At 45.5% G+C, this 12,166-nt stretch overlaps 1 protein-coding gene across 2 annotated transcripts; it reads left to right on the top strand.

Annotated features, from left to right (window-relative positions):
• The first annotated feature begins 384 nt into the window (after window positions 1-384).
• On the top strand, window positions 385-11,587 carry LOC110522481. Of its 2 annotated transcripts, XM_036976086.1 has the most exons (5): window positions 385-524; window positions 791-1,120; window positions 1,238-1,516; window positions 10,951-11,079; window positions 11,405-11,587. In XM_036976086.1, the coding sequence occupies exons 1-5, from the start codon at window positions 464-466 to the stop codon at window positions 11,443-11,445; spliced, it is 840 nt and encodes a 279-aa protein (XP_036831981.1). In that variant the 5' UTR covers window positions 385-463; the 3' UTR covers window positions 11,446-11,587. The 2 variants fall into 2 exon arrangements, with proteins under 2 accessions (XP_036831981.1, XP_036831982.1); XM_036976087.1 differs by lacking the exons at window positions 10,951-11,079; window positions 11,405-11,587 and adding an exon at window positions 1,741-1,931.
• Window positions 11,588-12,166: the final 579 nt, after the last annotated feature.

The raw sequence follows: 12,166 nt of genomic DNA, 5'->3' as shown, positions 1-12,166 counted from the left end.
CAAGGTGTCAGAAACTAGATTAAAACCATGACCACTTTGAGGAAGTGATGCAAAAGTGGTGAATAGAGATGCTGTTGTATGGTGAGAAACTCATAGTGCTGAGACACTCTGACAGAGGAAAGAGACAGAGAAACATACACACACAGAGACAGAGGAGAGAGAGAGAGACAGACAGACACAGAGACAGAGGAGAGAAGGAGGAGAGAGAGAGAGAGACAGAGAGAGAGACAGAGAGAGAGACAGACAGAGAGACAGACAGATACAGAGACAGAGGAGAGAGAGAGAGACAGAGAAACATACACAGAGACAGAGGAGAGACAGAGGAGACAGAGAGACAGAGAGAGAGATAGACACAGAGACAAAGCAGAGAGAGAGAGAGAGAGAGACAGAGAGAGAGACAGAGAGACAGAGAGAAAGAGAGAGAGATAGACACAAAGAGCAGAGAGAGAGAGAGAGAAGGATCATGGCTGATGTCCCTCAATCATTTTTTGGATTGCTTGTGACCGTTTTGTACCTGCTATCAGGTAAGACAGAGGAGAGAGAGTAAGAATATGTCATTAGAGATCATAGAACACATTTATTTCACACTGCCAAACTAGTTCAGTTAACATTTGACTAACATTATGATGACATTTCTGTTGTGTATCTGTTTACTCTTATCTTCACTATTGTATAATAGACAGTATATTACACTATTATTCATACTGAAGAATATCAATAAGAAAACCTATGAAATATAATGTCACCTGTATTACCAGTTAATAATTATCTGATGTCATACTCCTTCCAGGTGTCAGTGGAGAAACTCTCTCTATGTTCTCCAGAGTGGGAGATGATGTCAGTCTGCCGTGTAACAATGTGGTTTATCCAGACTGTTCCTCAACTATATGGATCTATAACAGAGCTGGATCTACTGGTACTATTCAAAAGGTCACATTGGGGAAGATCAAAGTTGACCAGACAGAGAGAGCAGAGAGACTGAGTTTAGGGTCTAACTGTTCTCTACATGTTAGTGATGTCAGAGCTGAGGATGTTGGACTCTACACCTGTCAACAATACCTTACAATGACTGGACCAAAACATGGAGGTGATGCTCCAGTTCATCTGTCTGTTCTAACTAGTGAGTATTACTGTTTAAATCAGAGTTTAAATGTCACTGTGTATAAGTGTGGTGTTAATAATCATATGTAATGTGAAAACAGCCAACAAATACTGTATAACTTTTTCTCTTTCTCAGTCTCCTCTACCACACCAGTGACAGATCTGAAGCCTAATGTAATTATGACATTACGGTGTTCTCTGCTCACCTATACTGGACATGGAACGTGCCGGTCAAGATTGGGTCTCAGCTGGGTCCCTAAAACAGGTACTAATGTCCAGGTCACACATGATTCTTCCTGTGACATCACTCTGACTGTGACACTCCAGAAGAAGGACAACAACAGGAAGTGGACGTGCACGCTGACTGGAAAGGGAAACGTGAAGATCTCCATTGACTTCACCTCCACATTCTCAGGTATGTGTTCTTGTTATGTTCCTATAGTATGAATAAGTTCACAAGATCTGTGATGATATTAAAGTTGATATCAAACCTGATTCATTCTCCTGGTCTTTGTGATATTAGTGATTGATGATGAATTTGATTTGAATCCTACTGCTGTGTCTGATGATGATGATGATGATGATGATGATGGGTTATTTAATAAACTAAAAGAGGATGTTCATCTCCTACTGAATTAGATATTGAAGAAAAGACCACTGATAGTGATGATGTCATCTCTACTGTCCCAGGTAAAATACTCCCATCTGTATGATGTGTGCAGATATAGTAAATGTTTTATCTGTCCTCTGGATACATAGAACTGGGTATTGTGTTTTCCTTGCTGTGACGGGGTGTGAGGCTGGGTCCAGAAGGTCACTTGAATATATATTTTTTCAGACAGTTCTGACGTAATTGTTAAGACAAACACCAGTTCAGTCTTGTGTTAGACTGGTAATGTAAAAACAGGCCCAAACATGTTCATATATTCAGACTTCTTGTCTAGTGCTCTAGAGATTGGAGAAAGATGTAACAAATTGAGCAGAGAACTCTACAAGCAACACAGAGTCAGTGGATGTGGATCCATTACTCACCATTGACAAGTGGTCACCCTGTTTGTTTTCCACTGCTGAAGGGCGACCCAGAGCCCACTGTGACATTTGTATGCAAGAAATTATTCTGTGTTGTCTTAGGAATTCAGCATTCTCTGTGTTGATCTCAGCAACCACATTGTCTCACCTCTGAGGAGCAGAGGTTACATCCTGTAGGTCTGATATCTGATTGGTGGTTAACTTTACATTAATGCCATTGGTCAACATATCAGATGCTTTTAAAAAGGTCTAAGTTTAACTTTTTTGATCCTGAACTGCTGTGGTGAGGCTCTCTCAATTCAATTCAATTCAATTCAAGGGCTTTATTGGCATGGGAAACATGTGCTAACATTGCCAAAGCAAGTTAGGTAGATAAAATATAAAGTGAATATATAAAGTGAAATAAACAATAAAAATTAACAGTAAACATTACACATACAGAAGCTTCAAAACAATAAAGACATTACAAATGTCATATTATATATACAGTGTTTTAACAATGTTCAAATGGTGAAGGACACAAGATAAAATAAATAAGCATAAATATGGGTTGTATTTACAATGGTGTGTGTTCTTCACTGGTTGCCCTTTTCTCGTGGCAACAGGTCACAAATCTTGCTGCTGTGATGGCACACTGTGGAATTTCACCCAGTAGATATGGGAGTTTTTCAAAATTGGATTTGTTTTCGAATTCTTTGTGTATCTGTGTAATCTGAGGGAAATATGTATCTCTAATATGGTCATACATTGGGCAGGAGGTTAGGAAGTGCAGCTCAGTTTCCACCTCATTTTGTGGGCAGTGTGCACATAGCCTGTCTTCTCTTGAGAGCCATGTCTGCCTACGGCGGCCTTTCTCAATAGCAAGGCTATGCTCACTGAGTCTGTACATAGTCAAAGCTTTCCTTAATTTTGGGTCAGTCACAGTGGTCAGGTATTCTACCGCTGTGTACTCTCTGTGTAGGGCCAAATAGCATTCTAGTTTGCTCTGTTTTTTTGTTAATTCTTTCCAATGTGTCAAGTAATTATCTTTTTGTTTTCTCATGATTTGGTTGGGTCTAATTGTGCTGCTGTCCTGGGGCTCTGTGGGGTGTGTTTGTGTTTGTGAACAGAGCCCCAGGACCAGCTTGCTTAGGGGACTCTTCTCCAGGTTCCTCTCTTTGTAGGTGATGGCTTTGTTGTGGAAGATTTGGGAATCGCTTCCTTTTAGGTGGTTATAGAATTTTACGGCTCTTTTCTGGATTTTGATAATTAGTGGGTATCGGCCTAATTCTGCTCTGCATGCATTATTTGGTGTTCTACGTTGTACACTGAGGATATTTTTGCAGAATTCTGCGTGCAGAGTCTCAATTTGGTGTTTGTCCCATTTTGTGAAGTCTTGGTTGGTGAGCGGACCCCAGACCTCACAACCATAAAGGGCAATGGGCTCTATGACTGATTCAAGTATTTTTAGCCAAATCCTAATTGGTATATTGAAATTTATGTTCCTTTTGATGGCATAGAATGCCCTTCTTGCCTTGTCTCTCAGATCGTTCACAGCTTTGTGGAAGTTACCTCTCTCACTCTCCCTTTATCCCCCTTTATCTCTCTCTCTCTCTCTCTCTCCCTCCCTCTCTCTCTCTCTCTCGCTCTCCACCCCATGGACTTTTGGGGCATGGCCTTTCAGGCTATGATTTCTCTCTCTCTCTATGCTTAGAATAATGTATTGTAATGCTTCTTAATGCTTTGAAACTTCAGCTTGATGCCTTGTATGTGAAAAGGGTAATTTTACAAAGTAATTAAACACAATTATAGTTAGAATTCCAATCTCATGACAACAATTTCATCTTAGTCAGCTAAGCGACTAATAATTGTTGCATATGTGTTAAGGTGCGTGAATGAGGACCCAAAAGCGAATTAACAAAACAGAGCTTCTTTAATAACAAAACAAACGTAGGCTCAGATGGACCGGCAGATTCCGACAGGACAGGACAAGGTTGCAGCAAACATGACGATAGTCTGGTTCAGGCATGAAACACAAACAAGAATCCGACAAAGACAGGAGCAGAAACAGAGAGAGATATAGGGACCTAATCAGAGGGAAAAAGGGAACAGGTGGGAAAAGGGGTGAATGAGGTAGTCAGAGAAGACAAGGAACAGCTGGGGGAAAGAGGGGAAGAAACGGTAACCTAGTACGACCAGCAGAGGGAGACAGGGTGAAGAGAAAGGACAGAAACAAGACACAACATGACAATACATGACAGTACCCCCCCACTCACCGAGCGCCTCCTGGCGCACTCGAGGAGGAAACCTGGCGGCAACGGACGAAATCGTCGATCAGCGCACGGTCCAGCACGTCCCGAGAGGGAACCCAACTCCTCTCCTCAGGACCGTACCCCTCCCAATCTACTAGGTACTGATGACCACGGCCCCGAGGACGCATGTCCAAAATCCTACGGACCCTGTAGATGGGTGCGCCCTCGACAAGGATGGGGGGGGGGGGGGAAGACGAGCGGGGGCGCGAAGAACGGGCTTGACACAGGAGACATGGAAGACCGGGTGGACGCGACGAAGATATCGCGGAAGAAGAAGTCAAACTGCGACAGGATTAATGATCCGAGAAATACAGAACGGACCAATGAACCGCGGGGTCAACTTGCGAGAAGCGGTCTTAATAACCTTTTAAGGATATGGCAGACATACGCCCCCTTTGGAGAGATTGGGTACCCCTAGTAAACTGGAAAAAAAATCTGTCAAAAATTGTTAATATATGCAAATAAAAATTATTATTGGATAGAAAACACTCTAAAGATTCTAAAACCGTTGGAATTATGTCTGTAAGTATAGCAGAACTCACAGGGCAGGCATTCTTCCAAACTAGTTTTTGTGGCCATGAAAGTTGGAGCAACTTTGACGTCATGGCCCCCACCCTTCCCAACCAGCTATGATTCTGGGGACACTTTCTATCTCTTCCGCTAGATGTCCTCTTTCATTAGAGCTTCAAACCGTTCAAATCGCGCGAGAATTGACCCTATGGGAGTGAAATTAGTGCGTGCCACGAGAGAATAGGCTGTGCGTATGGGCGCGAATTGGTCACAGCCATTCCTTTGTTTCCAGCACTCAAGAGAAGGGCAGACGATGGCCGATTGAATTGAAGTTTGTTTTGCACGTCTAAAACATCATAAAGCTTGCTTCTGCACTTAGTTTGACCTGTTTAGTCGACATATAATGTGTAATTTTGAAGTTTTGATGCGCAACTTATCCGGACCAGAGGACGTTTTGGGTGCATTTCAGCTGATGTTATTAGCAGTAGCTAATACAAAGACGCAAGACTTGAAACCAAACGATGTATTGGGTAAGTATGAAGCCTTCCAGAACATTCTGAACGAAGACCATCGAAGGTAAGGGAATATTTATGCTTAAATCTGTGTTTCTGTTGACTCCAACATTACGTGGAAATGTAGCTTGGAACTGAGCGCTGTCTCACAATATGGAATAGTGTGCGATTTCTGTAACGTTAAAAATAAATCTAACACAGCGGTTGCATAAAGAAGCAGTGTATCTTTCTAACTATATGTAGAACATGTATATTTAGTCAAAGTTTATGATGTCTATTTACGTTATCTTGCCGCGCTACATAGATTTCCTGCGGGCATTTTTGAGTAATTTCTGAAGGTGAACTCACTGTAAATGGACATTTATGGATATAAATGGCATATTATTGAAAAAAAAAAATATGTACTGTGTAATATGTCATATTACTGTCATCTGATGAAGATTTTCAAAAGGTTAGTGAGCGATTTATTTTTTAATCCTGCGTTTGTTGATTGCATGTTTTGGCTATTGAAATGAGCTGTGTCTGGTGGTGGTTTTACATATATATGTGCTATGTTTTCGCCGTAAAACATTTTAGAAATCTGACTTGCTGGCTAGATGAACAAGATGTTTATCTTTCATTTCAGCTATTGGACTTGTTAATGTGTGGAGGTTAAATATTTTTAAGAATATTTTTGCGTTCCATGCGCCACCGTTTCAGCTGCACGTGGGAGGGTTGATTCCCAATTGGGAACCAATATCGTAAACAGGTTTTAAGGGGAAGGTTCTGAGTGGAGAGCCAAACTCTCTGACCGCGACAATATCTAGGACTCTTAGTTCTACGCTTATTAGCAGCTCTCACAGTCTGCGCCCTATAACGGCAAAGTGCAGACCTGACCCTCTTCCAGGTGCGCTCGCAACGTTGGACAAAAGCCTGAGCGGAGGGGACGCTGGACTCGGCGAACTGAGATGAGAACAGCGGAGGCTGGTACCCGAGGCTACTCTGAAAAGGAGATAGCCCGGTCGCAGACGAAGGAAGCGAGTTGTGGGCGTATTCTGCCCAGGGGAGCTGTTCTGACCAAGACGCAGGGTTGCGAAAAGAAAGACTGCGTAAGATGCGACCAATAGTCTGATTGGCCCGTTCTGCTTGACCGTTAGACTGGGGGTGAAAGCCGGAAGAGAGACTGACGGAAGCCCCAATCAAACGGCAAAACTCCCTCCAAAATTGAGACGTGAATTGCGGACCTCTGTCCGAAACGACGTCTGACGGAAGGCCATGAATTCTGAAAACATTCTCGATGATGATTTGTGCCGTCTCGATAGCAGAAGGAAGCTTAGCAAGGGGAATAAAATGAGCCGCCTTAGAGAACCTGTCGACAACCGTAAGAATAACAGTCTTCCCCGCTGACGAAGGCAGTCCGGTGACAAAATCTAAGGCGATGTGAGACCACGGTCGAGAGGGAATGGGAAGCGGCCTGAGACGGCCGGCAGGAGGGGAGTTACCGGACTTAGTCTGCGCGCAGACCGAACAAGCAGCCACGAAGCGACGCGTGTCATGCTCCCGGGTGGGCCACCAAAAACGCTGGCGAATGGAAGCAAGCGTACCCCGAACGCCAGGGTGGCCGGCTAACTTGGCAGAGTGAGCCCACTGAAGAACGGCCAGACGAGTAGGAACGGGAACGAAAAGAAGGTTCCTAGGACAAGCGCGCGGCGACGGAGTTTGAGTGAGTGCTTGCTTTACCTGCCTCTCAATTCCCCAGACAGTCAACCCGACAACACGCCCCTCAGGGAGAATCCCCTCGGGGTCAGTGGAGGCTACTGAAGAACTGAAGAGACGAGATAAAGCATCAGGCTTGGTGTTCTTAGAGCCCGGACGATAAGAAATCACGAACTCGAAACGAGCGAAAAACAGCGCCCAGCGCGCCTGACGCGCATTAAGTCGTTTGGCAGAACGGATGTACTCAAGGTTCCTATGGTCAGTCCAAACGACAAAAGGAACGGTCGCCCCCTCCAACCACTGTCGCCATTCGCCTAGGGCTAAGCGGATGGCGAGCAGTTCGCGGTTTCCCACATCATAGTTACGTTCCGACGGCGACAGGCGATGAGAAAAATACGCGCAAGGGTGGACATTGACGTCCGAGAGGGAGCGCTGAGAAAGAATGGCTCCCACGCCCACCTCTGACGCGTCAACCTCGACAACGAACTGTCTAGTGACGTCAGGTGTAACAAGGATAGGTGCGGATGTAAAACGATTCTTGAGGAGATCAAAAGCTCCCTGGGCGGAAACGGACCACTTAAAGCACGTCTTGACAGAAGTAAGGGCTGTGAGAGGAGCTGCCACCTGACCGAAATTACGGATGAAACGACGATAGAAGTTCGCGAAGCCGAGAAAGCGCTGCAGCTCGACGCGTGACTTAGGGACGGGCCAATCAATGACAGCTTGGACCTTAGCGGGATCCATCTTAATGCCTTCAGCGGAAATAACAGAACCGAGAAATGTGACGGAGGAGGCATGAAAAGAGCACTTCTCAGCCTTCACAAAAAGACAATTCTCTAAAAGGCGCTGGAGGACACGTCGAACGTGCTGAACATGAATCTGGAGTGACGGTGAAAAAAATCAGGATATCGTCAAGGTAAACGAAAGCAAAGATGTTCAGCATGTCTCTCAGGACATCATTGACTAATGCCTGAAAGACAGCTGGAGCGTTAGCGAGGCCGAAAGGAAGAACCCGGTATTCAAAGTGCCCTAACGGAGTGTTAAACGCCGTCTTCCACTCGTCCCCCTCCCTGATGCGCACGAGATGGTAAGCGTTACGAAGGTCCAACTTAGTGAAAAACCTGGCTCCCTGCAGGATCTCGAAGGCTGAAGACATAAGAGGAAGCGGATAACGATTCTTCACTGTTATGTCATTCAGCCCTCGATAATCTATGCAGGGGCGCAGGGACCCGTCCTTCTTCTTAACAAAAAAAAAACCCCGCTCCGGCGGGAGAGGAGGAGGGGACTATGGTACCGGCGGCAAGAGCTACAGACAAATAATCTTCGAGAGCCTTACGTTCGGGAGCCGACAGAGAGTATAGTCTACCCCGGGGGGGAGTGGTTCCCGGAAGGAGATCAATACTACAATCATACGACCGGTGTGGAGGAAGAGAGGTGGCCCTGGACCGACTGAACACCGTGCGCAGATCGTGATACTCCTCCGGCACCCCTGTCAAATCACCAGGCTCCTCCTGTGAAGAAGAGACAGAGGAAACAGGAGGGATAGCAGACATTAAACATTTCACATGACAAGAGATGTTCCAGGAGAGGATAGAATTACTAGACCAATTAATGGAAGGATTATGACAAACTAGCCAGGGATGGCCCAAAACAACAGGTGTAAAAGGTGAACGAAAAATTAAAAAAGAAATGGTTTCGCTATGATTACCAGAAACAGTGAGGGTTAAAGGTAGCGTCTCACGCTGAATCCTGGGGAGAGAACTACCATCCAGGGCGAACAAGGCCGTGGACTCCCTTAACTGTCTGAGAGGAATGTCATGTTCCCGAGCCCAGGTCTCGTCCATAAAACAGCCCTCCGCCCCAGAGTCTATTAAGGCACTGCAGGAAGCTGACGAACCGGTCCAGCGTAGATGGACCGACAAGGTAGTGCAGGATCTTGAAGGAGAGACAGGAGTAGTAGCGCTCACCAGTAGCCCTCCGCTTACTGATGAGCTCTGGCTTTTACTGGACATGAAGTGACAAAATGACCAGCAGAACCGCAATAGAGACAGAGGCGGTTGGTGATTCTCCGTTCCCTCTCCTTAGTCGAGATGCGGATACCTCCCAGCTGCATAGGCTCAGCACCCGAGCCGGCAGAGGAAGATGGGAGTGATGCGGAGAGGGGGGCAACGGAGAACGCGAGCTCCTTTCCACGAGCTCGGTGACGAAGATCAACCCGTCGCTCAATGCGAATAGCGAGTTCAATCAAGGAATCCACGCTGGAAGGAACCTCCCGGGAGAGAATCTCATCCTTTACCTCTGCGCGGAGACCCTCCAGAAAACGAGCGAGCAAAGCCGGCTCGTTCCAGCCACTGGAGGCAGCAAGAGTGCGAAACTCAATAGAGTAGTCTGTTATGGATCGATTACCTTGACATAGGGAAGACAGGGCCCTGGAAGCCTCCTCCCCAAAAACAGATCGATCAAAAACCCGTATCATCTCCTCCTTAAAGTCCTGATACTGGTTAGTACACTCAGCCCTTGCCTCCCAGATTGCCGTGCCCCACTCACGAGCCCGTCCAGTAAGGAGAGATATGACGTAGGCGACACGAGCAGTGCTCCTGGAGTAAGTGTTGGGCTGGAGAGAAAACACAATATCACACTGGGTGAGGAACGAGCGGCATTCAGTGGGCTCCCCAGAGTAACACGGCGGGTTATTGATTCTGGGCTCCGGAGATTCGAAAGCCCTGGAAGTGGCCGGTGGATCGAGGCGGAGATGGTGAACCTGTTCTGTGAGGTTGGAGACTTGGGTGGCCAGGGTCTCAACGGCATGTCGAGCAGCAGACAATTCCTGCTCGTGTCTGCCTAGCATCGCTCCCTGGATCTCGACGGCTGAGTGGAGAGGATCCGAAGTCGCTGGGTCCATTCTTGGTCGGATTCTTCTGTTAAGGTGCGTGAATGAGGACCCAAAAGCGAATTAACAAAACAGAGCTTCTTTAATAACAAAACAAACGTAGGCTCAGATGGACCGGCAGATTCCGACAGGACAGGACAAGGTTGCAGCAAACATGACGATAGTCTGGTTCAGGCATGAAACACAAACAAGAATCCGACAAAGACAGGAGCAGAAACAGAGAGAGATATAGGGACCTAATCAGAGGGAAAAAGGGAACAGGTGGGAAAAGGGGTGAATGAGGTAGTCAGAGAAGACAAGGAACAGCTGGGGGAAAGAGGGGAAGAAACGGTAACCTAGTACGACCAGCAGAGGGAGACAGGGTGAAGAGAAAGGACAGAAACAAGACACAACATGACAATACATGACAATATGGTTCAACCATTTTCTCTTGCATGTTACTATTTATCTTATGGAGTCAGATCTACATTATAATAGGCTAATTCCGTGGTCTTTTTACAAGTTGAATGTGATGTATATATAATAAACTGTATATACACTATTCAAATATGTCTGTCCACGACACTACTATCCAGGAAGTACAGCCTCTTCTACTTGGCTGTGGTGTCGTTCACACTTCTCTCTTCCTGTGTGAATTTCTGCTTCTCTGGGAAGCCAAATACCAATACTCCAGGTTTAAGGTGTTATATAACCTTTCAATTATTTAGTGGATGGTGTGAACAATCACAATCCATTACACACAAATTAAAACACTCAGCTAGATCGTTGGTGTTCAGACAGAGGTGAAGTTGTAGAGTTGTTTGGCTGATGGATATTGGTCCTCAACATCCTCTATTGACCGGTGTGTGAAACAAACTTTACTTTCATTTAAATCAATCTGAATGATTGACTGTGTTTAATCCCTGTCTGTCTCATTGTCCAGGTACCAGTAATGCTGTTAAGTTGCCCATCAGTCACATCATGCTCTTTGTGACACTGACCATCATGGCTGCCATAGTCACTATTCACACAAGGAGGATCCGCCCACCCAAGGCTCTGCCCCCACAAGCAGGTGAGAGTCACAGGCATTGGTCCAGTTCCATTTAGGTTCCTAACTCCTCCCACAACATCAGAGTTCACAGATCTGAAAGGACTGTATAGACCTAAACATTATGAATGGTTCCATCAATCCATAGAACACATGGAGCAAACAACACATTACATTCACATATTCTGATCTTCAGATGTGTGAACTGAAATGGAATCAGGTCATAAATAGTCCTTTGACGTAGTCATCTTGTCCATCTAACCCCCTATTAACTAGTTCATCTTTATGGTCTGCTATAGAATGAATGGTGAGACATGTTGTTTGATGTGTTGTTTTGTTCTCTGTATAGAAGAAGCCTCTGGTATGGAGATTCATGTCCTGGAGGAATGACCCCTTGTTCCTCACTCTTCTCCCTGTGCTGGACTAAGACTTTCAAACTGTCTGTAGCTTTATTGATTCAGTAACAGAGGTGTCATGTATTGTCATATTATGTCTTGTTCCTGTTCTTTCTCTTCACTCTGTCTCCCTCTGCTGGTCGTATTAGGTTACCTTCTCTTCCCCTCCTTCCCCCAGCTGCTCCTCATCTTCTCTAACTACCTTGTTAACCCTTTTCCCACCTGTTTCCTTTTTTCCTTCTGATTAGGTCTCTATTTCTCTCTCTGTTCCTGCTTCTGTCTTTGTCAGATTCTCGTTTGAGTTTCTCATGCCAGAACCAAACTATCGTCTTGTTTGCTTCAACCTTGTCCTGTCCTGTCGGAATCTGCCTGTTCATCTGATGCTATGTGTGATCAGGTACCTCTGTCCTCTACAACCCAGCTATTCTCCTCTGCTGCTAGAAGGGGATTCTAACCCAGCTATTCTCCTCTGCTGCTAGAAGGGGAACTCTTCTGTGATATTCAGAAGGACTTTATGTTTCATTTGTCATTTGTTTCACCTGTTGTTTTGGGCCATCCCTGGCTAGTTTGTCATAATCCTTCTATTAATTGGTCTAGTAATTCTATCCTCTCCTGGAACGTCTCTTGTCATGTGAAATGTTTAATGTCTGCTATCCCTCCTGTTTCCTCTGTCTCTTCTTCACAGGAGGAGCCTGGTGATTTGACAGGGGTGCCGG

The sequence above is a fragment of the Oncorhynchus mykiss genome, chromosome 4 (assembly GCF_013265735.2).
Source record: "Oncorhynchus mykiss isolate Arlee chromosome 4, USDA_OmykA_1.1, whole genome shotgun sequence".
NCBI lineage: Eukaryota > Metazoa > Chordata > Actinopteri > Salmoniformes > Salmonidae > Oncorhynchus > Oncorhynchus mykiss.
Note: the sequence above shows the minus strand (reverse complement) of the source record. Positions and strands in the feature narration are given on the sequence as shown.

Coding starts and splice junctions, on each gene's coding strand:
- LOC110522481 (XM_036976086.1), top strand. CDS start 464: ATGGCTGATGTCCCTCAATCATTTTTTGGATTGCTTGTGACCGTTTTG. Junction 525..790: donor CGTTTTGTACCTGCTATCAG/GTAAGACAGAGG, acceptor TACTCCTTCCAG/GTGTCAGTGGAGAAACTCTC. Junction 11,080..11,404: donor GGCTCTGCCCCCACAAGCAG/GTGAGAGTCACA, acceptor TTCTCTGTATAG/AAGAAGCCTCTGGTATGGAG.